General features: G+C 37.0%; 1 protein-coding gene across 6 annotated transcripts in view; it reads right to left on the bottom strand.

The window, feature by feature from the left end:
• cep162 (centrosomal protein 162) overlaps positions 1 to 24281 on the bottom strand; it is a 50544-nt gene that overhangs the window by 7607 nt on the left and 18656 nt on the right. For 3 of the 6 annotated variants that reach the window (XM_088905902.1, XM_088905903.1, XM_088905906.1), the window contains 19 exons: positions 21523 to 21706; positions 19013 to 19083; positions 18547 to 18608; positions 17484 to 17603; positions 16945 to 16975; positions 16711 to 16830; positions 16095 to 16286; positions 14852 to 14933; positions 14426 to 14705; positions 13673 to 13940; positions 13405 to 13550; positions 11517 to 11786; positions 9383 to 9520; positions 8753 to 8865; positions 6212 to 6317; positions 5083 to 5230; positions 2273 to 2436; positions 1700 to 1804; positions 252 to 473 (listed from right to left, as the gene is read on the bottom strand). In XM_088905902.1, coding sequence (XP_088762028.1) covers positions 252 to 473; positions 1700 to 1804; positions 2273 to 2436; positions 5083 to 5230; positions 6212 to 6317; positions 8753 to 8865; positions 9383 to 9520; positions 11517 to 11786; positions 13405 to 13550; positions 13673 to 13940; positions 14426 to 14705; positions 14852 to 14933; positions 16095 to 16286; positions 16711 to 16830; positions 16945 to 16975; positions 17484 to 17603; positions 18547 to 18608; positions 19013 to 19083; positions 21523 to 21706 — 2822 coding nt within the window. The remainder of the gene's footprint in view (positions 1 to 251; positions 474 to 1699; positions 1805 to 2272; positions 2437 to 5082; positions 5231 to 6211; positions 6318 to 8752; positions 8866 to 9382; positions 9521 to 11516; positions 11787 to 13404; positions 13551 to 13672; positions 13941 to 14425; positions 14706 to 14851; positions 14934 to 16094; positions 16287 to 16710; positions 16831 to 16944; positions 16976 to 17483; positions 17604 to 18546; positions 18609 to 19012; positions 19084 to 21522; positions 21707 to 24281) is intronic. The other 3 variants (XM_088905905.1, XM_088905907.1, XM_088905904.1) reach the window with 2 other exon arrangements.

The following is a 24281-nucleotide window of genomic DNA, read 5'->3' on the forward strand; positions in this document are numbered from 1 at the left end:
TCACCGCTGAATGGCAGGTGAGCAAGGGGCAACCGAATCAATACATTCCATTCCCACTTTCTCCTAATTCCAGAGTTATTTCTGGAACTGTACGTCTCATCTTGTTACACCCCTACTATCATCCCCTTTTTCGTAACGACATGCTAACATGTGCTTTCCTAAATAAATTATTTATGGCCCAAAAACAGGCCGCACTTCAGAAATCCAGCATTGAAAAGGAACTTTGGAAAAAGCAGCAATTTCCTCAGTACCTTTATTTTATGATATTGCTGCTCCATGGCTCGGAGACTCCTCTTGGCTTCTTCGTCTTTGCCTTGCAGTTCAGCCTCCAGCCTCTGCACTCTTTTCTCCAGGAAGGTCACGGTTTCAGGCTTTGCTGCTGCTCCACCTTCTCCTGCTGAGGCCGCTGCATAAATGAGTGCAGGTAGAGAGTTTGGATGTCTTCTCCTGATAATCTCCTCCATTTCCTTCACCTGTGAGAAATGGCATCAGAGACGACACTTTCATTCCAATTTCCCTCACACATGTGCACACAATATGCAACTTAAATGTGCCTTTGTAAAAGTGCAGAAACTAGCAAAGTTACATGGAATAACTTTTAGAACTCCATGTGTATCGTATCTACATTTTAGCACAATTTACAATCACATATCCATGCTGTTTAAACAAATTGGAAAATTTAATGTACAAACACAAATACTGACAGTCTTAAGAACATAAGAATGGTAAGAATCCAGAGGTGGCTTTTTGGTTCATCTATCCCCTGTGGTACAGTAGTTAGTATCTAACTGATTCAATTATCTCATCCAGTATAGTCTCCAAAATCATGTCTGAATAGATTGTTCCAGACTTCCCACAACCCTGTGTGTAAAGAGGTGCCTCCCGTTTGTGATCAAATGCACTCATGTCCTCTGGTATGTGTTTCACTGGAACATATATCTTTTGGATATTTTATCATGAACATGAGATAACTCCTTTCTACATCCCTAAATCTGACCAGGGCTATATACATTTCGGAAGTTCAACTGGTACCAGTGATTAAGTTATTAGAGAATTAAATTAAACAAAATAACAAAGGGTGGGCCTTGGGAGGCCCTTTATTTCCACACCATCATATTATGCACAGAAAAGTCCCAGCCAGACAAATCAGAGTAACAACCAGTTAAAATATTACATGAAAACAAGACTATGAAGGATGTTTTCACAATGTGTTTTTCAAAAATACTGTTTAATGACTGTTTAATACACACCGAAAATGTCACAGTCATTTTCATGAAAAGGTCTGGCACCTACTCAGACTCATATGACTCGGTGTCCTCTCCTGGAGAGATCAAACTCGACTGATCAGACCAGTAAACAAGAGAGAGAAATGGTGCACTGATGAAACCTTTCATGTGGACAGTGCAGAGAAATTTTAAGTTATTTATTTTAAATCTTCAGGATACAACCAAAACTGAGTCAGACAGAAAAAGAAAGCATGGTTACGTTTTCCCATCCACTGAATATGTATTATCTATTATAGATATGCATATTATTAAATTTAAAGTCAGGAAGCATTGATTGTTCTTCAGTCTGATCAATTTGGCCAGGTCGATATGTTAAATAGAAAATCAAAGGAGCCTTGTACTTTGATATTGAATGAAATAAAAAACAGAAAAGGCAGAGTATTTTTATGAAGTCATTTCTTCTAAAAGAGTACCTGTCGTTCCAGGTCTTGAATTCTCTTTGCATCCCCCACTCTCTCCTTCATCTTTCTTTGTTGCTGAATATTTCGGTTTCCAACTTCAGCCTTAAGTTTCTCTACCTGTCCAGAGAAGTTCAAGTTATTTTAAGCTCTTACATAGCCTTTTTTAAAGGTGATGGACAAAAAAAAAAAATCTAACCGCTTTTTTATTCGGGCATGCTGAATATAAAAAAAAAGTTACTACCCACCACATTCTTTTACAAAAAAATCAATTATATACTCTTGAAGGTTTTTTTAATGGTCTTTCAAAGTTCAGAAGTGTAGGTGATTTTTAGATGATGACAGTGAAAGTCTGGTCTGTAGCAACAACCTTTCCATGTTTATTCATGGTCATCCTTCAGAGAAGCATGTTAGGCCATTAAAGAATCCCTGCACTTATCAAACAATCCCTGCTGCCAAATAATAATTAATAGCCATGGAAAAAATCGGATGAATGGTGCACAATAACCTCCGGCTGCAACTTCTTTTGCATTTGTTTATTAAATTAAACTGCGCTCTAGTTTTAGTGTTAGGAAATTTTTGTTGTACCTGCTCTTTCAGTTTCTCAATCTCAGAGGTTGCTGCTTGGAGTCTCATGGTGTCTTTATCCAGCAGTTCCTGGTTCTCTGCATACCACTGCAATCTCTTCTTTAAATCGGCTATTTCTTGATTGTATTTTTCTTCCATAACCTTCATCTCAAAGGTCTTGTCACCTACCAATTGCACGGACACACACAGCCTATGACACAGTGATTCAGCAGGGCCATATTTAGTACTAATACAATTAGCACTTCTCAGACTGCAATGGACATTTCTTTCTCCCGGCTTAAACATCTTTTCAAAGGATGTATCAAAACTTCTTTCCCGGTTTTAGTAATTTTATTTTTTGTTTTATGAACTTGGGGGCTTATTCGGCTTATTTCAAAGGTCTTTTCATGACTAATTGAAGAGAGAAGTATCAAAGCTGCAGACAGTATAGATAATTGGTGGTCAGATTGGGGTGATGAAATTAGGGTAGTACCACAGGGTCAGCAGTATGACAACTTCTCAATTTATACCACTAATCTAGATTCCGGTTTAGCTAGTAAACTAGTGACATTTGCAGTTGACACTAAAATAAGAAAACAGCGCATATGAGATAGCAAAATGAGATAGCAAATACTGAAGAAGTTGCAAAAGACATTGAAAAAAATCAGACTGGGCCAAATGTACTGTAGGAACTGAAACAAACTAAATATAAGAATAAAAACCCAGAAAGAAACACTTATCCTTTTCCTAAGCAGGAGGCTAATAAAAAGAAAGATATTCATTTATGCAAACACCTTTTGTAAATTTTTTAGCCAATAACAGCAAACAGTATTAGGACATATTGTTAAAAACAATAGTACAATGTAATAATAAGCCTGGAATCCCAGGTTTAAAAGGAATGTCCTGCTCTCACAAACTAAAAAGACAGTGAACCCATTTCAGAACCTTCAAAGTATTAATAAAGTCAATCCAGTGGAATTCTTCTGAAACATTGAAAGTGAGACGGTAACCACAGCCACACAAATGGAAACTATGGGGACGCGCACTGAAAACTGAAAAGCTGTCCAAAATGAGAACAGAAGGGTTGTAGGAGTCTGAAACAAGCTAAACAGCCATGTTCTTGAACACCCCGTCTTCTTTCAAAAAAGGTTGGATGAGAACTTTGGAAAAATAAAAACTAAAAAATACAAACAAGCTAGATGATCTAAGCACTCTCCTCATGTCTGTGACCTATGTTGCCGGTGTTTAGTATTAAATACTAAACTGAAGAAAATGCAACAAGCAGTTTACCTAATTGTGCTCATGTTTAGACTGATCATAAATGATCCCGTAAGACTGTATCCTTCAGCGTGTCTGTTAACTCCCGTAAGGTAGGACATTTTTCATTACAAGTGGTTTTCAGTAATCTGTTCAAAAACAAAAGATAAAATCTGTGGAAAGCTAAAGACTTTGGAAGACTTTGGAGTATACTGAAAGGTGTGAACATTACCTCCAATGTCAAGAACATGTCAGTGGTCAACCTTTAACTGCTAGCTCAGTACAGAATTGTGTTAAATCTGAAAATGTTTTGCCTCAGGTATAATTAGGCTAAAGCACAATTTACATGAAGATTCTAGCTGCCTGTGTAAATGAGCCAGAGCAATGGATGACTCGAGGAGTACTGCGTACTTGAAATATTTATCAGGGAAGCTTTATCTACAGTACTTCATTCAGAAGGAACAAAGATTGCAGAGCAATCAGCAAAGCATAAAACACATCATCCTGATCAGTACCATTTTCAAGTGTTGGTATTTGAAAATGCCATTTAAGGCAGAGGCAGAACAATGGAATGGTAAAAGCTCACAAATGATGGGTGAACTAATCCCCATGCCGTAGAAGCAGTGTAACTGTTCCCCTCACGCAGGGGCAAAACCATCCAAAATGTGTTTCCATGGCTCACTCTCATCAGGTAAAGGTGATCAAAAGCTACATCGGAGATAAAAAGAGTAGGAGTTCCACAGTTCTCCTTCACTAAAAACATTTTGTTTTCCCATTGTTTGCAAAGTATCCATTTTCTTAAGTATTTGTCTTGGTAAATTTGATACTCTTTATTTCCAAGTGGAAATTAATCTTTAGTGTATTCATGCACATCTTGAGAAAACCAAGGCTATAGGAAGAAAAAGGGTTTAAGTAATTTTCTTACTTTCATACTTCAATTAGAATGCCTCTCAATAAAAGCAATTAAAGGAGAAAATTACACAATCTACACATCTCATCTCGGCATCCTATAGCATGTTGTTATGTGTGACAGGGTATCAAGAGATTAAATACACCTATTAGTATTTCAGACAATGAGCACTCTTTGAAGTGCGTGTGCGAGTCAGTAAGCACATTTGGATGGCTTAGTAGAATGATGAGCCTTGCAATGCAGTATTAAGAAGACTCCATCCACTCAAAAGACTATTCTTTTATACTCCAGCCATCTAAAAAACTGTACTGTGAGTGGATGCCCCCTTTTGCAGGCTAGAATACAGAAACCTTTCAGGTAATTTGAGCACCACAGACTTCAAACTCACCTTAGAGATGTAGGAATATTTTCTTATTTCCTTTTCTATTTTGAGATGTTTTTGAAGCAAAATATTTCATTTGTATTTTTGCATACAAAGAAAATTTCACCTCTGGTTAGCATCTGTTTAGGGAGTTACTTTGTTCAGAATGGGGTCTTCGATTTTAAAAAGAAATGAGTTTCCCATTAGCTTCATTCCTTTCATTTTTCTAAGCCCCCCAGCTTGTAACAATATTTAGATACCACCCAAGCATAGATAAAATCAACATGGACACAAGGGTTTTACCTGAAACATAAATAGCTTGGGCTTTAGCCAGATCCCTTTCCTTTTTCATGACCTCCAGATCCACCTCTAGTGACTGCTTGTCTTGTTTCAGTCTTCTTACTTCCTCCATAAGCCTGGCTTCTCCCCCCTGCAAATCAACAGAGAGGACCTACAGTATGTGAAAGACCACCAAGACTTCAGAGGCACTTTTATTGCAAGGCAAAAAAAAAACACAATTATTTTTAAAAGCACCAGCTTATCATCAGTGCGTTCTTGAAAACTAGGAAACAAAAAAGAATGCACCAAGAGAACTGTCATTCCATTATGGCACTGCAAAGTAACAAACTTCACATTTGAAACACACACAGCTCGCTTGTTCCAGCTGGGTTAATGTCTTTTGTTGAACAAAGATTTCAGTGGTAGACAGCAGCTTTATCTAAAGTCCATTTCAGAAAGGATGTGAGGGATATGATTTAACACAGCAAGAGGCCAAAGTAAAATGTAGCTTTCATCTGAGAAGAACTGTATTTCAGCAAGAGAACAACATTTCTCTACAAAAGTGTGCTTTATTCATTTGAAACAAAAATTAACTTCGTTTTATCCTCAATCTGAAAAGTTATTAAGCCATCGCACAATGTTAAGTGATTCATAAAACAAGAGCATTTTAGCTAGAACTGGTCATTCAGTTTTCGTTCTTGCAGTTTTCAGTCAAACCATTAAAGGTTGCAAAGTGAATGACCTGTACAGCTCTTATGAAGGACAAATTAATGCATAAATGCTTATAAAATGTTTACTGGTCTCCCCAGAGGAAAATGGTGAACTGGTGAACACAAACTAGAAAAGCTTTAGAAAAATATTTAAAAATGTTACTTAGCAAGGATATGAAGAACAATTAAATTCTGTATAGGAAAATATAAAACATTCCCTTATAGAAACTATTTCTGTTTCAATTATTTTAAAATATTCTTGCAGGCAGTAAATCGTAACGGGATCAGAAATAAAAATAATTTGGCAAATGTTACCAAAAGTGTCATCAAAACCTACAATTTTTTGCAAGGCGTCAAGAAAAATAGCTGTAAGTTATTAATGATACCAGAAAGGACTGAACAATAAATCTGTTTTCAAAAGCAACAACAGATGTGCACTGTACCTGTGCAGCACGCAGCTGTGTTAATAGTTCTGTGAAGCTGTGATCTCTGCTCTGCTCACTGCCATTGTCGGCAAATTTTTGCAGATTATTTCTGGTAATTTGTTCCCTAATAAGGAAGAAAAGATATGTACATTCAGGACATAATGTCAGTTAAAAAAACGATTAGCACTCAGTGTTTAAAGAGCCTCCTGCACTAAAACTATAGAAAATGAAGAGAGAGACTGCATTTAGAGGAACATTTGAATACAGAATATATGTTCCCCCAAAAGTACATTTCTATCAATCGATTACATCTTTTAAGCAAATATCCAAGCCTTAGAGCAAAAAGTAGTATTAAAAATACTGCAAAATAATGTAAAATATTGCAACTCTATAATGACAAACCCAACAATTATTGCACATAAAAAACAATATTCTGAATATTGTAGTAAGAAAAAAGCCTGTTAAACTATATAGTCATAATATACTGACAAATTCCCTGCTCTGCAACAATTGCAACCTTATATGAAGAAATACAGATAAACTAATTTCTACAGTTGCTATACATGACCAAGAGAAGCATTCAGATTCATCGTATGGTGTCCCATACTGTGAAATTCGAAAATTATGTATACCGATTTTTTAAACCCAATTATCTACTGTATTTCAAACTCGAATGCTCGAACCAAAAACTTCTAAGGGTAAGATAAGTTACAAGAAATGTCAGCAAAAACTAAACAGAAAAAATATCTGACTGTGTAAGTGAATGCAAGGGAAGATCGTTTGGCAGAAGTTACAGCAGCAGGTCTTTTTAGGGAGGTCTCAACCAGCCTCACTCACTGGCTTGGGGGCAATGTCGGCTCATTCTTCTTGATTTTTTCAGGTTCTCTCAAGTTGCTTGGTGATTGTTTATAGTTTTCAAGCAACTTTTAAGATCTTGAATCTTAGGGTTCACGTCAGGGCTTGCACTCACTTCCTTATTCATAAACCACTCCAGTGTAGAAGTGGCCTTGTGCTTTGGATGAAGCTTTGTCCTGCTGAAGGGTGAATTGCCTCCCCAGTTTTGGGCCTTTTTGGAGCCTGAAAAAGGTTTTCCTATTGTATTTGCCTGTACTTTGCTCCATCTATTTTTCTATCAATCTTGACAAGTTTTCAGTCCCTGCTGAGGATAGTGATTCCCGTAGCATGATGCTGCTGCCAATTTAGTTGATGGTTAAACGGGGAGATACAGTACGCGGTTTTGGTTGTGTGATAGATTACACCAAAAAGTTCAAGTTTTGTCTTGTCTGACCACAAAATGTTTTCCTACATGTTTGCAGTATCACTTTAATGCTTTGGTAAAGCATGGACACTCTGCCATAAAGTATAGGCCAGCTTTGCGGAGTGACTGTGTTACTGACTCACAGACATTTTCTCTCAGCTAAATCCTTGAACTGATATTCTTCTTGGCCTTACAGTGACTCCGCTCACCAGTTTCCTCCATGCCAAGTGTTTCTTGGTGAACGTACGTAGACTGTGTTCAGAGGAATATACAGCAACTTCAATATTTTTTGTAACCTTCTCCTGATTTTGCTTTTCAATGACTTTATCTCTAACTTACTTTGAAAGCTCCTTATTTGTCAAGGTTAAGTCTTTGCCTGTTATTCTCTACTTGCCTGACAACGGAACTTTACAAAGACAGGTGTTTTGAAATCTGAAATCACGAGAACCAGTACTACTGCATACAGACGCTCAACTAATAGTGTGGCTCATTAAGATAACCTTATACACTTTGTTTTTGGATGGCCACAGCAAAGGATTCGAATATTTATCATGAGTCTTTCATTTTTCTTAATAATAATCTATTAACATCTTTCTTGCTGCTTTGAATATGTGGATTATGTTGTGTATATAACACATTAATTGCTACATTAAAGTGTCATGACTACTACAATCTTTTAAGCAACAGAATGTGAAAACTATGCAAGGGTCTGAATACTTTCTCAGGGCACTGTTGCAGGTTCCCAGTAGATCTGTGCTGGTTCTTGAACACACAAGCTGGAAATGGGTTTCTCTTGTTGGATCTCAGATCTGCAATTTTAGACACTGTACTTTACAGTGATTGCTGGCATAATCGCTATTCTTTCTCCTCCATTTCCTCTCTCTAACAGACCCTTTTAAATAAATCAAATTCCCTGAGTGAATCCCACATTTCAATAGAAAAAAAATGCACGAAGGCACTGTCCCTCTCCTTGCCTGGAAATGTCAGCCAGAAAAGGCTTCTAAAACCTGACAGAAACCGAGACAATACAAAGGAATGCCTTGAGAGACAGCTGCGTTATAACTAGAATGTGCATCCCATTATGTAGGAATGTGGAGACAGGGCAGAATTTTGTCAGGGCGGGAATGTATTTCAATGCATGCACTGCATTAGGGGAGTATAAAACCTGAATGTCTGCCATTGTGTCTGCCTTAATGATCCATTTTTTATTCATTTCTATTTCAATCATATTCGTTTATTTTATTCTAGTAAGGAAGTATTAAAAATGTAAAACAAATATTAGCTTGTGTTTTTTGACTCACTTTGTCAATGCAAGTTCAGTCCTTAACCGCTGATTTTCTTTGAACATTTTGTCCTCATTGAGTTTGTTCTGGGCCTGCAGCTCTTTCACCTGTCTGTAAAGCCTTTCATTCTCCTTGCAATCAATCAAGAAGAGAAGCAAACAGATTACAGAAAAGACGTTAAAGTAAATGAACTACTTGGTTTCTAAGATAAGGCAAAACCGTAATTGCACTTCATTATCAAATATATGCAGCACACATTATGTTAAGTAATTAGAATAAAGTGACAGTACTCACTGTTGGTTTCAACTTAATCTCATTAATTTCTCCGATGCATTAATGTGAATATGACTGCATTTATTAAGCTTGAATATTATTTAAGACTCAAGCTCACAATATTTTAGGAAGCAAGTAAAAAATACTGTTCCACCAAACCTAGCAGAATGTCTCAATCTTTAGCCCTGTATCTAATCGGTGACATTCACTTCAGGACTTGAATTACCGTAGCGTGCGCTTTAACTGGAACAATTCTACAGCTTTTCCCAGCACTTCAGCTGCTGATTTAAAAGACGGAGAAAAAATTAAGATATTCTGTCTTCCAGGATGTTACTTCTAAGGATATACATTTTTTTAAAAGTTTGTTAAAAATACCTGGTGATAACCCTGAATAAGTATCTCTTGTTCCTTCAGTTCTTTTTCTATGAGTTTCAACTTGTCTTCTGTCACAGGATCAGTAGCACCTGCAAAAATCAAGTTCTTCTTGTTGTTGGCTTCCTCCACACTGTGCAGCTGAGAAAGAAATAAGTCAAGAACAGTCAAAGTCAGGTATGTCAGCATTGCAAGGGCAATGGAAATGATTACTGTTTGAATGCAGTCGTCCAAAATCATTATGTTGACCCAGGATTAAGCTACACAAACGTAATGAGAGTAACAGTTTTGCTCAACATACTGAGGAGTGGGTAAAAGTCATCTTGTTAGGTAGTATAAATGTTGAGCAATACAATCAAACGTTAAAGGCCACATTAAAGCTAATTAAAAATCATTCCGGACTGTAAATGAGCACATCTTCCAAGACCTCTTTTTCCCCGAGTAAGCTAGTTCATCTAATCAGTTTAAACGTCACTGTCGAGTATGGACTCTCCTTCTTTGCCCCATGACATGGGGCAGGACCCCTTAGACAAAGCATCCTTTTAGCTCTGAAATGATTGACAAGCTCTACCTTGCTCCTTAAAATGTGACTATAACCCTCAGTGTTTCCCCATTATACTTTTATGAAAACAATAAAATGTGCAGCTTGTTAACATTTTGTATCTATTTAATTTTGTTTTGCTTTTTACTGATTTACAGCTAAATTTGAGGATTAATCCCTCTTTATTTCAAACGCTATGTACATTTAGCATGCAAGTTGAATCATATTCAGCGATATGCAACAATGACTGTTCAAATCTGCTAAACTATGGAGAATCTTAGGTGAAGACCACAGAAGGAAATTTTTCTATGAAACCTGGAAGTCATTGGACCTCTGTCAAATACATTCTGCCTTTCTAAAACACCCACTGCTCAACAACCGAGTTGAATAACCTAAGATAATACCATATAAAGTATGTCTGCTACTACATTTTATTGAACATTGTTACAGCTGAACAATTTTACAGAAGAAAATGACACATTCACAGCAATATTTGCCAACAGCACTAGAGGAAACAGACAACATGGAAAGAGTCAAATGTCAAATCTCTGACAAAGTTACATTCTAATCATTTAAAAAATAGCCTTTTACAGGTGAAAGTTACTCTGGGTGCTTCACATCAGATATTATTAATATATATTCACTTGTATATGTATTAATGCTGAAGCTTATTACTTTATTTATTGACCCTATAAGTAGAGGAGGTTTGGCCACATCATTTGGAATGAACTGTGACATTGTCTTTCAATTCATTTTTGAGTAATGATGGCTGGTAAAGGTATCTGATTGCTAAGATCCACACCGAGCCTACAGTGGTGCTGCACAAATCTAGAACTCAGTTCTAATGCAATACCCCAGTGTATCACATCTCGCAACGTGAAAGTAATCACAAACTGCATCACTCTTCATGTCTGCTCCTTGCCTCTCCAAAACATGCTCATCACCAAACACACCAGTTTTGAAATTCACGGAAAATCATCAGACAGTTGAACAACAAAAGATGCTGAGATACACTTTTGCCAACAAATTAATCATAAAATGATGGACTATCCATATATCCATTCTTTAACAGGATCATCCACTACAGCGTCATTGAGGAGGTGCTCCCAACAGGAAATGGGAGTATGGTTGGACACTGGGTAATATTATGGTTAAAATAAAATTCAGTTTAAAATAAAGAATTCATTGTTTCATTGCAGCTACTGGTCAGTACTGGGATGGAAGGTCTACAAAAGAAACAAGAAACCAGGTAGCTGTTGTATGTGGTGTTTGTGGACCAGTAGGTGAACTTGTACTAGTAAATAGTTCGAATGTAAACAATGCAGACAAGTAAACAATGACTGCAGATGTGTAATAAATAAAATTACAATGAAGTAGATGGTGTAGGTGTGGTCCGAGAGGCATGGCCAAATGTATTCGCCAATCGCACTGCTTGTGTATGGTGCTCTTTCAGCTACAAATAACAAACGTAATAATACGTGCATTACCTGCATTACCAAAACTAAACTGGAGCTAAGGAAAGTTTCATGAGAAATCTACAAATGGTTTATATTAAGCTAATCAAAAGTATCATAAATAAGAAAGACTTCTCTTTACCTTAGTTTGTAGGATATAGTTTTCCTGTTTTAGATGAAATACTTCCTTGCTGTGTGCAAGCTTGAGTTCCTCTTCTTGGTTCTTAAGTTCCTTTTCCTTCTGTATCAACTGTGCTTTGAGCTCCTCCACAAGAACGTGTTCTGAGCTCCACCTTTCCTGTGCTTCTTCTGCACGCTTCAGAAGGGAAATTTCCCTATGGATGCTCTCTGGAGCTCTCGGAATATGCTTTGTACCTGGGAATTCTTGCACCACATCTTGAGAATGTTCCATCTGCAAAGGAGAAATCCCTGAAAACTTCATGGTAGCAAACCAGAAGACGCTCATATTCATGAAGCAACGTGATTTTCTAGCTTTTTTTTGGAATGCGGTCTGTGTGTCTGTGTATTATCTGGACTGGAGGTGCAAGGGGATATGACTACTGGACTGAAAACAAATACAGATTTTGATTCTGTTGCTGCAGAGAATTTAAAAATTATGATCTGGTCAGTCATCAGCAATTAAGCTTGTTTTGAAAACAAGAATGAATTAATCTTGTCGAATACATTCATACCATCCCAGTATGGGAGAGGCACTGATGATATATCCTCAAGCAAGGTGTTTCATCCAGACTGCTTCCGTAAAACAAAACAGTTACTTTATATAAATGGGTACAAATGTAGGCCATTTGGCCCCAAAAAATCTAAATTAATAAGAAGAAATTTAGTGGCTGTTTCCTTTGGCGTTTCTTCTTTAATTTGGTGTTTACAGCTTGTGCTTCTTCCTAAGCCATTATAAATGAACTTTCATTTTATGCTTGTACACTAGAGAAAAGGCAACCACAATTCCCAAAAATGAGAAAGAGAAAAAAAAGCTCAGAACAAAGCATGTATCTGCTTCTTATATTAATGTTTCCCTACATACTGCCAGGAAGAATCATCTATTTTTTTCCCCCGTTATGTTTCAACCACTATTCTGCCTTGCAATGATAGGGTTCCAACCTCCTAAACATCAAGCTGGCATTTTGGTGACATTTCCCCCAAGTCTGAATTAATTCAGGCCACCCAGTGAAGTCAAAGAGACCAGAGTAATTTGTCAAAAAGCAGTCAAAAAAACACGTAGAGGGTGCAATACAGGTGCTTACGTGAGGTCTGTTTCACAGAATAGTAATAAAAGAGAAAAGACTTAACCTTTTTAAAATGTCCTGCCTTATTGACCAACAGCTTGAAAAAAGCCATCTTTTATGGTTTTCTTCAGACTCTAATGCACCTTTATTATAAACAATGACTCACAGTATTCCTATCATCTCCCTACCTGATTTCTTAACTGACATACTTCTATGTTCGACTCTGTCCTGCTTTCTGGAGCCTGAATCTTGTAAAGGTGACAGCATTACATATGATACAGTACAATCTCGCGATTATGCTACAAATATGAAACCTCTGAAAGCCAACTTTCATTTCCCCCAAAAAATATAAGGACAATGAAAAAACAAAACAGTGGCGTGCACCTTTGATTGCACTTAAAAGGCTGAGTTACCAAACAAAATCAATAAGTTGTCAGGTGTTATGGTTTATTTTTATACAGACACAAAAGGCAACTGGTGCTTTGATCAAGTGCACTGGGTAAGGGGAGATAAATAACAGGGGTACAGTAAGTGCCTTAAATGTTTAAGGCTAATACTGTAGTAAGTGGTATACCTGCCGTATTACCGTAGATATAAGATAATTTTCAGCTAAGTATACTAACACTAAAATTTAAATAAATAAAGTAAAATAAATCAGAGGCCATGGACTTTAAGCACAGAGAAAACTAAATAGTCTAAGAGAATGGGAGTGGCAAGAAAGAGCAATGAAATTTAAGTACTGTTACAGTATGTTAGTAAAAAAACTTCAACACGTATTTTACTCACTGCTTGAAATTGAGAATTCAAAAAGCTTTGTGGGTTCCTATCAATTTGCTGCTGGAGAAAAGCAGCAAACGACTGCACTGATGCAATTAGCTCATTGTTCATTTTCAGTCCGGACTGAGTGGGATGCAAAGCCTGTGAATCTCCACCTGTATATCAGAAAAAAAAGATTAAAGGTTCCTCTTCAAAGACATTTTTTTCGTTAATTAGCTCCTTTTCAGAGTCACATACATATTAGTGTAACTTTGAACTGAAGGCCGAAGCATTTTACCTTTTGTCCTGACTGCAGCTGGATCTGCTGGTGATTTGAGTTTGGTACTATTCCTCTTCATTCCTTGATTTAAGGTCTTCCTTTCACTGGCAGGGGAGGACTGCTTCACTGATGAGCTACTTTTGCTGAGACCGTAACTCTTTGTGGACTGAGAGGAGCCACTAACTGTTTTCTTATTTTTTGTCTGAGGGCTTTTAATTTGTTTTGATGGTGTTTGTGGACCAGGAATCAAAGACTTCCCCAATAAAACAGGAGACCACTCGGAAGTCTGAAACAACAGCATCACCAATAAGGATAATAAAGCTTTTAGTTCTAAAAGCTCTAGGATCCCAGACACTACTTGAGATTCCTTGGTACTTTCATCTTAAATATCAATGAACTAAAATAAAAAATAATAAAATTTTCCAAATGTATTAATATTTCCAGTAACAGTGCTGTCATAACTTTACAAGGCGTGGCAGTACATACCATTCATTACTCCACTGGGACCTTTATTGATTAAACACTTTGATAACATTCAAGTACCAGCAGATGAAGCAGAGGTGTAAGAAAGCATCTTAAGGTTTACACATAGGAGCAAATGAAAGAGTAAATCAAATGTATAGTGTTAGAGTACATAAACGCAGGTGCTACTTTTAAAAGGATAATTTTTTCATAAAAGTTAAGAAGTTAATCATAAAAGTATAATTATTGCACTAATAGCAAACTATCAACAAAATACCAAATACCTTAAATGAGAAAGATTTCACCCACCTGCTGCGTTTTGTTTTTATTTAGAACAGGTGATGAGTGTCTAGGAAGTCTCTTCACCTTTGAATCTTCAGCATATTTCATTAAGTGATCCACTTCATCGGCAATTTTCCTTTGTTTGTCAGTCTTTGTATCCTCTCTTGCTTGTAAGATCCCAGAGAAGTTTTCCTTATTCAGACCTCCGGAGAAAAAATCTAAAACACTGTCCTCTGAGTTCTTGTGTTCCACCAGGGATATTTTATGAGAAAACTCATTAATGGTTTCAGCCACACATCCACTTTCACTGTGAAAACACGACCCCTACCGTCAGAGGCAGCACTAAGGTGTGACCAATTTATGCATAAAATGTGTCCGAAATTGCTAGAAAGAGGAACAAGAGTGATGGCGAGAGCATGAGTGATTTCAACACATCTCGTCCTTTACACATACCTGACTGGCTGCAGCGCAAACCCACGCGCAAAACTAGGTCCCACGCCAATGGGTTTCATCAGTTCTTCCGCAGTAGGCAGGTCTGACACAGAGGAAAACCAGTTTGGAATCAAAAATATATTCTTGCCATGATTCATAAAATAGATTTTTTGTCCTGCTGCCTGCTCCTAGCAATACAATTTCACTGATTCTACTGCAACTATCGTATGGGTGGGTATACGCAGGCATCAAATGACTTTGGAGGCAATTTGGCACAGGGACCAGGAGTACTCAAAACAAATCACCAGGGACCAAAGGTATCTTTCCAGTTGGACCCAAAAATGTTATTCATACATGAAGGACACACACAACTACACTCTACACTTAGTACTCTCTAAAATGATCTATATACAGTATACACACTAACAGATTTTTGTTATAATAGAAATTTTAAATGATATTGAAGGATATCCAGGGATGCCATATAAATGGCTGACCCTGCGCTCTGACCCCAAGCTTCTCTCCCTGTCTGTGTGTCTCATGGAGAGCAAATTGGGGTATGTGAAAAGACAAATTCCTAATACAATAAATTGTATATGGCCAATAAAGTGATGTTATCTCATCAAATTAAATTGTGCATTAATTTCTGTTGAAAATGTTCAAAAAGACTGGCCAATAAAATGATCTTATCTTATAACTGCTTCACTATACATTTAATAAACACAACAGCCTGTATAAAAAGAAGTGTTGGTTGGTAGCGTTTGGCACCATAAATTATTCACACACATCAAAAAATGACCTAAACTCAACTGGCTTCTGTCTTGTTACCAACATTTGTAATAAACTGGAGACATCAGCGAATTTAGTGTTGCTTTTATGTGTTTTGGCCTATGAGCAAAGCAAGTACCTATGAGTGTACTCATCCATTTAAAGACTATCCAGGCTTGGACAGAGATCAGAAAAATGAAAATTAAAGACAATTGGAATTAACATTGTTATAGCTGGAGGTGATGAGGAAGTGTCTCCAAGAGTTTAGATAAAGTGTGGACATCTGGAAGTGTAAACTCTTTCAGCTTCAAAGAAGAGAAGACGTATGCTGAGATGTGGGAGGTCCCCTAAACAAAAACAACTGTAAAGTTTACCTTGGTCTATCTTGTCAATTAAGTTGGTATTGCAAAATATAAAGCAACTGGAAGATGCAAATGCTACAGATTACTTCTCATAAATTTTAATCTGACCTACTATCCTGAAAAACGTTTCGCACCTGATTCCGTGGTAGTGACATTCGGCGCCGTTTCTCTTGTGCTTTCCAGCGTTTGGACAATGACATTTTTTTTCTGTAGGTGTTCAGGTATTTCGTGATCCCCATCCGAGTCTCCGAAGGAGTAATTTATCTTGCGATAGGCTTCGTGCAATGCTTCCATGTCACTGGCACCACTCTGTCCATATGAAACTGCTAAAGAAGAAAAGATAATATCCTCAATGAAAGAAAGAAAATAACCTGTGGGTTATTTAATATTTCGATTTTTCATTGATAACTTAAACTTTAGTTGATCTATGGTAGTACGCTATTAAATTATGTTTTCTTTCCCATATAACAAGGGATTATACATGCTATAGATGTATTAAATGCACCTCAAGTGGTAACCTAAAAAACCCTCAAGGTCTATGTTCATTTCTTAGTGTGATTAACTGCTTGAAGGCCTATCACGAGAAAAGAACCACTTTCCTACATGATTACTAGTCCCACTGCCCTCCGACAAACAACGGATTCTTCAAAGAAGCATCTGAACAGTTTTAAAATGAAGGAATGGTACTTGACGCTGTAGTACTTTATTAGGAATTGCTTTTCTTGGCAGGTTATTTCTAACCATCCCTACCAGTTCCAGTCATTTCCTGCTCTCTGGGTTCTGTATTTTCCATCTCCTTATCAGCTTTTTCATTTGTTATATTACGCTTCTGAGCCTCAGCTGTTGACTCCAGTGAATCAAGCAGAGACACTGAAAAACAAGGACCTGTGTAAAATTTTACTCTGGAAAAAACAAACAAATGTAATGTGAAAAACACCATAAAATCAATCTCAATCTGCTTCCTCAAATATAAAAAAAAATCACCTTTTGCCAGCATCGCAGGTGCTTCTGATTTCTGGAAAAGAAAAAACCAAAAACATTCATAAAAAAGCAAGGAACAATGCAATATACATAAACAGAATGAACTATGCAGTACTGTAATTTATTACCCTTCAATTTCTTTCTACACTGTGAGCATCAATGGAAACTTACTCTATACATGGTTTTAGAAAAGGTATACAGAGTTTGGAAAATGATTAAACATTTTTGGCATCATTTAATTTACACTAACATTGACGTCACACTTGAGTACGAGAGTGCTATAGAAGTAGGGTAAGATCATTGTGTGAACCACATTCCTCAGAGAACATTACAAAGTACCAGGACACAGAGTTACTGGGGCTTGTGGGCTTTGCTACCCAGGAAAGAGATTTTACGTACTGCTGAACCAGAGAAGACAGCACAAGGAAGCAACCGAGTGACAATGCGGGGACAAGAAGCGTGAGGCTTTCTGGGAAGAGACTTCAGAAGAGTCTCGCGGACAGACTTTGAAGGGTGCTGCTACTGAACTCCTCATGCATTACCTGATGAGAACCTGATTGCACGGCACTGTACTGATCAGGTCGTGGATCCTCACTTGCTGGCCTTCCTGCAGACTCGTCCCGACATGACAGCTCGCCCTCCCGGTGCTTGTGTATTGACAGCTTTCAAGATGAAAACATCACAGTTATTCCATGTCAATGCCCTACTAGCCAGACCTGAAGTGCATGAACCACTTCTGGAATGATCTGGGATGATGTGCACAATTTAGAACTAGAACACTAGAACATACATGGGCTTGTCCAGGATCTATTAGAGGAATGGAACATTATCACACAGTACAACATCTGGTGCAAAGCATGTCTCACATATATACAGCTGTAACTGCTTCTGGCAGTGGCCACATGTGCTACTAGCTTGTGACTTTTCCAGAAGACCACCTGCTCATCAATCTGGTTAATGACAAAAGTTAATAAGCATCATGAATCTACCTATTTCTTCATGTCTGTTCAATAAGAGTCAGCACACCTTCTACAAAAGGATTGTCACTTCCTGATAAAGCTGTGAACTTGTTGCAGCTATGAGTGATACTGTAAGTTTCTTTTGATGCGCAATATGTAAATTCTTACTGGCCTGGATGGACACTACTAGTTACTAAAACCAAAAAAACGGAGGTGTTCTGGTCAGATATAAACGGAATGATGAGAATCAAAACAAAAGATTTACCCAAGAGCAATTGGTCCCTTGACATTTTCTTTTTCACAATTAATTCTTCCACTGTCCAAGAACATGTTTATTTTAAAAATCAGATAATTTCAGAAAGGGGAGTAAAAGCATGCAGCTGATGTCCACAATGTATGAGATGATCTGTATCCTAGCAACGTTAACTATAGTGTGTGCTGCTACAAAAACTGCCCACCAGGAGGTCCCTTATCCTACTGCAGGAGGAGTCGTTTCTTTTTCAAATGTGTAATTAACCATACCGTACTAGCGATTACTTGCATAGAACTGTAAAATAAAATTTAAAAATAACACCGTCGTCCCTCTTAGGAAACACTGTACAGATAACTGCATCTGTAAAATAGCTCTAAGAAACAAAGACTTTACCTGGTCATGACCTTCCTTTTCACTGGTATCATCTTCAAAGTCTTCACTGTAATTAGGGGAAACTGAAGCAGAAAATGACATCTGAAGTGGATGTATTGCAAACTGAAAAAATGTGTATTCTGATTCTTTATTCACTAGCTTTTTTCTATTTTGAAAATAAAGATAACAGTGAGAAATGGCCCACACCAGGAAAAGTGGACTGGAAATGGATAAACAGATGGAAAAAATGACACCAGTGTTGTCACCTTTACTTTCTAGAGAGATTGGAGCGTTCTATGCAGTCATTGAAAAGGCCCCTATTTATCCATATGGCACAGTACTGAACTTTCATTACTTTAAGGTCACTTGTTTAAGCCTCACAGGCTTTAGCACTGACATGTTAATGGCCTGCTGATAACAGCAATATTATGTCCCTTTACACATTTTAAGAAATGGCTTGTTGTATGATGCTGCCCAAAATCCTTACCAGGAGTACTTTTAGAATTGTCCTTTACTTCCTTGGTGTGCTCCTTCTCACTCAACAGCTTTTCACCATTTCTATGGAAAAATATATTTAAACAACGCTCAGAATGCTTGTGTACGAAATACCCCATTTACATAGTAACTTGAGCTTCAAAAACCAAAAACAGATAAAAAAAACATCAAATAAAATCTGTGTACTTGAAGGGTGATAAAGGAATCATTAAGATAGATGATCAACCTTCTATTCAAAAAGCAAATAAAATTGCAGCATTTTAAAGGCTTTTTACATTTTAACTTTCAGCACCTGACACATACTGTAAGTATCTGGCCATCACAAAGGACAGCAGCAATCGCACTGCACTGAGTAAGAGATAGGGACACTTCTGTTCATGAATATGATGACTTTTTAAACACCAAATAGAACCTACTGTACCAATTAAAACTACAGATGACAAGAGAACTGAAGGAATGAGGTGAAAAAGAGTAGAATTTTAATGAACTAGAATCCACATATTCAAAGTAGACTACGGCTGACATTAAATTAAACTTTTAATTAGAATTTTAAAAGCCAGTAGTTGAGTACTGGTTTCTATTAGGCAAAAGCACAAAACAAAATACTGTCATTTGGTACAGGTTTTCCATTTGGAACCTGACAGGTGAATCAACATTTTAACCTCATTCAGACTCAATACAAATTATCTTCACTTAAACTCAGTGTTTAACAATATCATTGATATTATAATATATTATAATCATAATATGCAATATATTATATGTATTATAGTACCTATATAAAATATAATATCAATAACTTCATTCATATCCATTTAACAGATATTACAGGACCACATTCACTTTGGTTTTGATACTTTTGATCTCTTACTTCTTGTGCTGACAAAACAAGGCAAAAAAGTTTCTTTATATTCTCTGATAAAACAAGTATTTCCAAGTATTGCTATTTTAAACTATTTTAAAGTTATTTTAAAAGTGCTATTTCAAGAGCACTTGATTGTAAAAACTTGTTTGCAAGAAGTCAGTACGGGACTTACTATACATTAAAATATGATCCATTCCACTGTGGCAATGCATGTGCTTTCGAGATATCCCAGTGCTCAAACCAGAAATCAATCAAAAAGGTCAAGATTCTCAATCAGCAGAAGCAGATATACAACCTGGTTTAATTGCCATTTATCATGATGAAGTGCGTATCAAACATCATGTAAAGTTTCCATTTTCAAAAAGCCAGAGTTCAAGATAAACATACAGTGGATATAAAAAGTCCTTATTGAAATTGCAGGTTTTGTGATGTAAATCCAGAAATCAAGATAAATCATGTCAGTAAGTTTTCCATCTTTAATGTGACCCTGCAACCAACAAAATTCAAGTGAAAAATTATAATTATTAGGAAAAATAATTGAAATAAAAAAACCTATAACACCCTGGTTGTATACAGTACGTTTGCACACCCCCCACTAATACACTGTGGAAGCACCTTTTGCATTTATTACAGCAGTAAGTCTTTGTGAATAAGTCTCTATCAACTTTGCACACCTGGACTTTGCAATTTTAGCCCACTCTTCTTTGCAAAAAAGCTCAAGCTCCTTCAAATTGCCAGGGGATCTCCTGTCCAGAGCCCTCTTTAGGTCATTCCACAGGTTTTCTATGGGATTGAGGTCTGGGCTCTGACTGGGTCATTCCAAGACTGATCTTCCTTTTCTGAAGCCATTCCTTGGTTGACTTGGATGTGTGCTTTGGGTCGTTATGTTGGAAGGTGAAATTCTTCTTCATTTTCAGCTTTCTTTTTTGTGAGAAATAGCTTCCGTCTTGCCACCCTACCCCATAGCCCAGACATGTGCAGAATACGGGAGACTGTGTCACATGCAAGAAGTGACCAGTACCTGCCAGAAATTCCTGCAGCTCCTTTAATTTTGCTGTAGGCCTCTTGGTAGCCTCCCTGATAAGTTCTCCTTGTCCTGTCATCAACTTTGGCAATGTCCCTGTGGTGCCACAGTTTCTCCACTTATTGATGATAGTCTTCACCGTGCTCCAGGGTACATCCAATGCCTTTGATATACTTTTATACCCCTCTCCTGATCGGTACCTTTCAACAGTAAGATCCCATAGATGTTTTGTCAGCTTCTTGAGGACCATGGCTATCCCAGTAGGATGCAACCACAAAAATTTCAAGGAAATTCTACAGGAACAGCTGATTTTTATTTGGGTTTAATCAGAATCACTTTCATTGATGGCAGGTGTTTTCTCTTGAATTTTGTTGGTTGCAAGGTCACATTAAAGATGGAAAAACATCTGACATGATTTATCTTGATTTCTGGCTTTACATCGCAAAACCTGTAATTTCAATAAGGGTGTGTGGACTTTTTATATCCACTGTACCTGTTTTTGTTCTGCAAAATATTCTGTTGCTAAAAGCATTTAAAAGAACTCCAAAAGGAGCTCAGCATGCCAGCTTTCTCTCTAAACTTAGAACATAGAGGAATAGTCCAGGACTTTTACCTCAGGGTTGCAATAACAGTGGAGCCTGTGGAGTCCAGCTCTTTGTTTAACTTGGAGTAATCAATTGTAGACGAAACACCACTCTCAAGCTTTGCAAAAAATCTTGCTTTTTCATCCTCCTCATCCAAAGTGTCCATTCCAAACCCAGCAGCACTCTGATCTGGTCCTGATGCCACCACTGATTCTAATGAAGAGAGAAAGCCACAAAGCAGATCCATTAACATTATCATAAATCATTGAAAATGCTAACAAACTAAGCTTTTACATACATTGTGATGAACTACTGCTAGTTCAGACCTGGCATTAAACTTAAATTAAGATAATAATGTTTGTGGATTCCAAAAAGCCAAAGTGCAAATCCTACTGCATCATATTTTTTAACTTGCATTTTTCTTTCTTGACTTACACACTGAATTGGAACACAAGCTACAAACCCTGCACAGTTTTAGTTTTTTCTCTATATCCTAAAGCAGCACTTCCTAACACTGGGTCGGGAATTCCTCAGAACAGTTAGATTTCATATGGTGTATAATTTTAATTTTTTTTTTAAACTATAGGTTTTGAAATTTAATTACAAATAATATAAATAAAAATAGAAAAAAACATTACAACAGGGTTAGGAATTAGCACAAAACTTGTGCCAGAGGTTGGGTTTCATTTCTCCGCTGCCTCAGTTGAATTTAACCTATGGGCCCATTCCGTGGTATTAAAATAAAATATAAGGCTACATAAAAGAATAATAATACTATTATAAGTGAGTTCTTAGAAGGGATTTCCAATAATTCTTCAGGATACTATGCCTTCTGTGCCTTGAGACTGTAGCCCCATAATTAGGGTATAAAAACAGCTGTTGAGTTGAGAATCTTGGATATGAAACAGCTAGTTCCTCCCAGTTGATGGCAAAGCTGTGTAGGGCTGCACATGTCTCGGTGATGCTGCTGGCTCTTACTGGAATGGTACACAGACCAAGACAATCTGAACTTTGATATGAGATTCCAGTTCTTGTGACTCCTGTTATACCACCACTACAAGCCTTTGCTACACATCTTACTACATTGCAGAATGGCTATAGCTGCACAGGATCAGACAATTGACACTATTGCTTAGTGATGTAAACTGGATTTTTCTTTTGTCTACAGGAGCAAATGGGGGTTTGGTTACATTAGTAATGCAGTACTGTATTATTTGCAATTACAACTATTACAGTACCTCTTTTAAGAATTATATTTTTATGAAAACTTAATACTACAAAGTGTGCGAGTTGTACCCTACATTTCAAATAACATAAGCTGTTCGAAATTACAAAGAAGCAATGTGAATGTTATTATTATTATTTTTTCATTTTTTGGTGAAATAAGTAAAAATAGTGGTGATAATTTTGGGGTCCTGAATGGATCCTGATTTTTCCCCAAGAAGAAAAAAAGTTTTTCTTTATTCAAACTTTTGCTATGCAAAAGGGTTTCTGGTAACAAACTACGTTCAGAAAAAGAGATAAAAGTGTATTACCTCATAGCACAATCATTAGTTTTTTCAAAATTTTTACTTACGGATTATAATAACAATGCAATTCTTGTATTACAGTCTGTACAGCATGTAACAACTTTTTAATACGTTTAATATTATATAGACCGCTAGCAGATATAAAACTTATAATTCTATAGAAATTTTAGCATTTTTCATTAATATCAACCCTTTACCACTTTTTAGATATTAGAATTTCCCTCATTCAGGTGTTACCTGAAATTTAACCAACTGTGCCTCTACAAAAGTAAAAAAAGTTAATTGTGACAGTCATCTATTAAGAGCTGTGTGGTCAAAAATAAAGCTAAGTACATTGAAAAGATTGTTGAAAATTGTGCTTACTTGAAGGGGTTGTAAACATTACCTTTGAAGTAGAGTATTTTTGAAATTCAAGACAGAATGCAGAAACAAGATAAGCAAAAGTCTAAAGAAGCCAATAGATTTATGAAAGTTATCAATTTGCACAGGAGAGTTAAGTAAAGTAATCAATTAGACACACTGGCCCTCCCCACTCCCAAGTTTGGGAACCACCACTAGGGGATCACAGCCTAATGAGGAAACGAAGTTATGCTCACTGGCATGCTCGCACCACTGTTCTACTTCCAGGTATGCTACTGTTTAAAGGGCAGCCAGCCACACCTGCACTCACCTGTCATTCAGCACTGGTTGCCGCAGATACTAATCTGACAGAAGCCTTGTACCACCTGGATGCAATTTACTAGTACTACTACTAGAAAATACCAGTACAGCTGCCCCAGGTGGTTCAGGCTACTTCGCCCACCAGGCTTTGAACCTTGCCTGTTTGCATTCTGACCCTGGACTGTATTTGGACTTGCTTTCCTTTGTTTGCTGCTTTATATCTTGCTCCCTGCTCACACTGTCCTACTTGCTCCCACTACGGCTGAAAGGATTATTCAATATTATCGAAAAAATTCATTGACAAATATTTCCGCCGTCAATTTTTCATTTACATTTTCAAACAGGCTTCCAACCTCCAGTGAGATAATGATTTAAGCTGAAGAGGGCAGCAATATTGCTATAGCGTCGTAACTATAGAACAGGTTGAAGAAAAAAGTTAAAAAAAGAATCAAAGAATGTTTAAGAAAACATTTTCTTAAAACAAAAGATAAAACTCTAACATTCAGAATATGCACAGTTGATTTAGCACTCCATGGCAGTACAACGAGCATCTGAAAAGGAAACATCCTGGTGTGGACGAAAACTTCACAGCATGGTAA

Source organism: Atractosteus spatula, chromosome 2 (assembly GCF_055471065.1).
Source record: "Atractosteus spatula isolate fAtrSpa1 chromosome 2, fAtrSpa1.hap1, whole genome shotgun sequence".
In the NCBI taxonomy this organism is placed as follows: Eukaryota; Metazoa; Chordata; class Actinopteri; order Semionotiformes; family Lepisosteidae; genus Atractosteus; species Atractosteus spatula.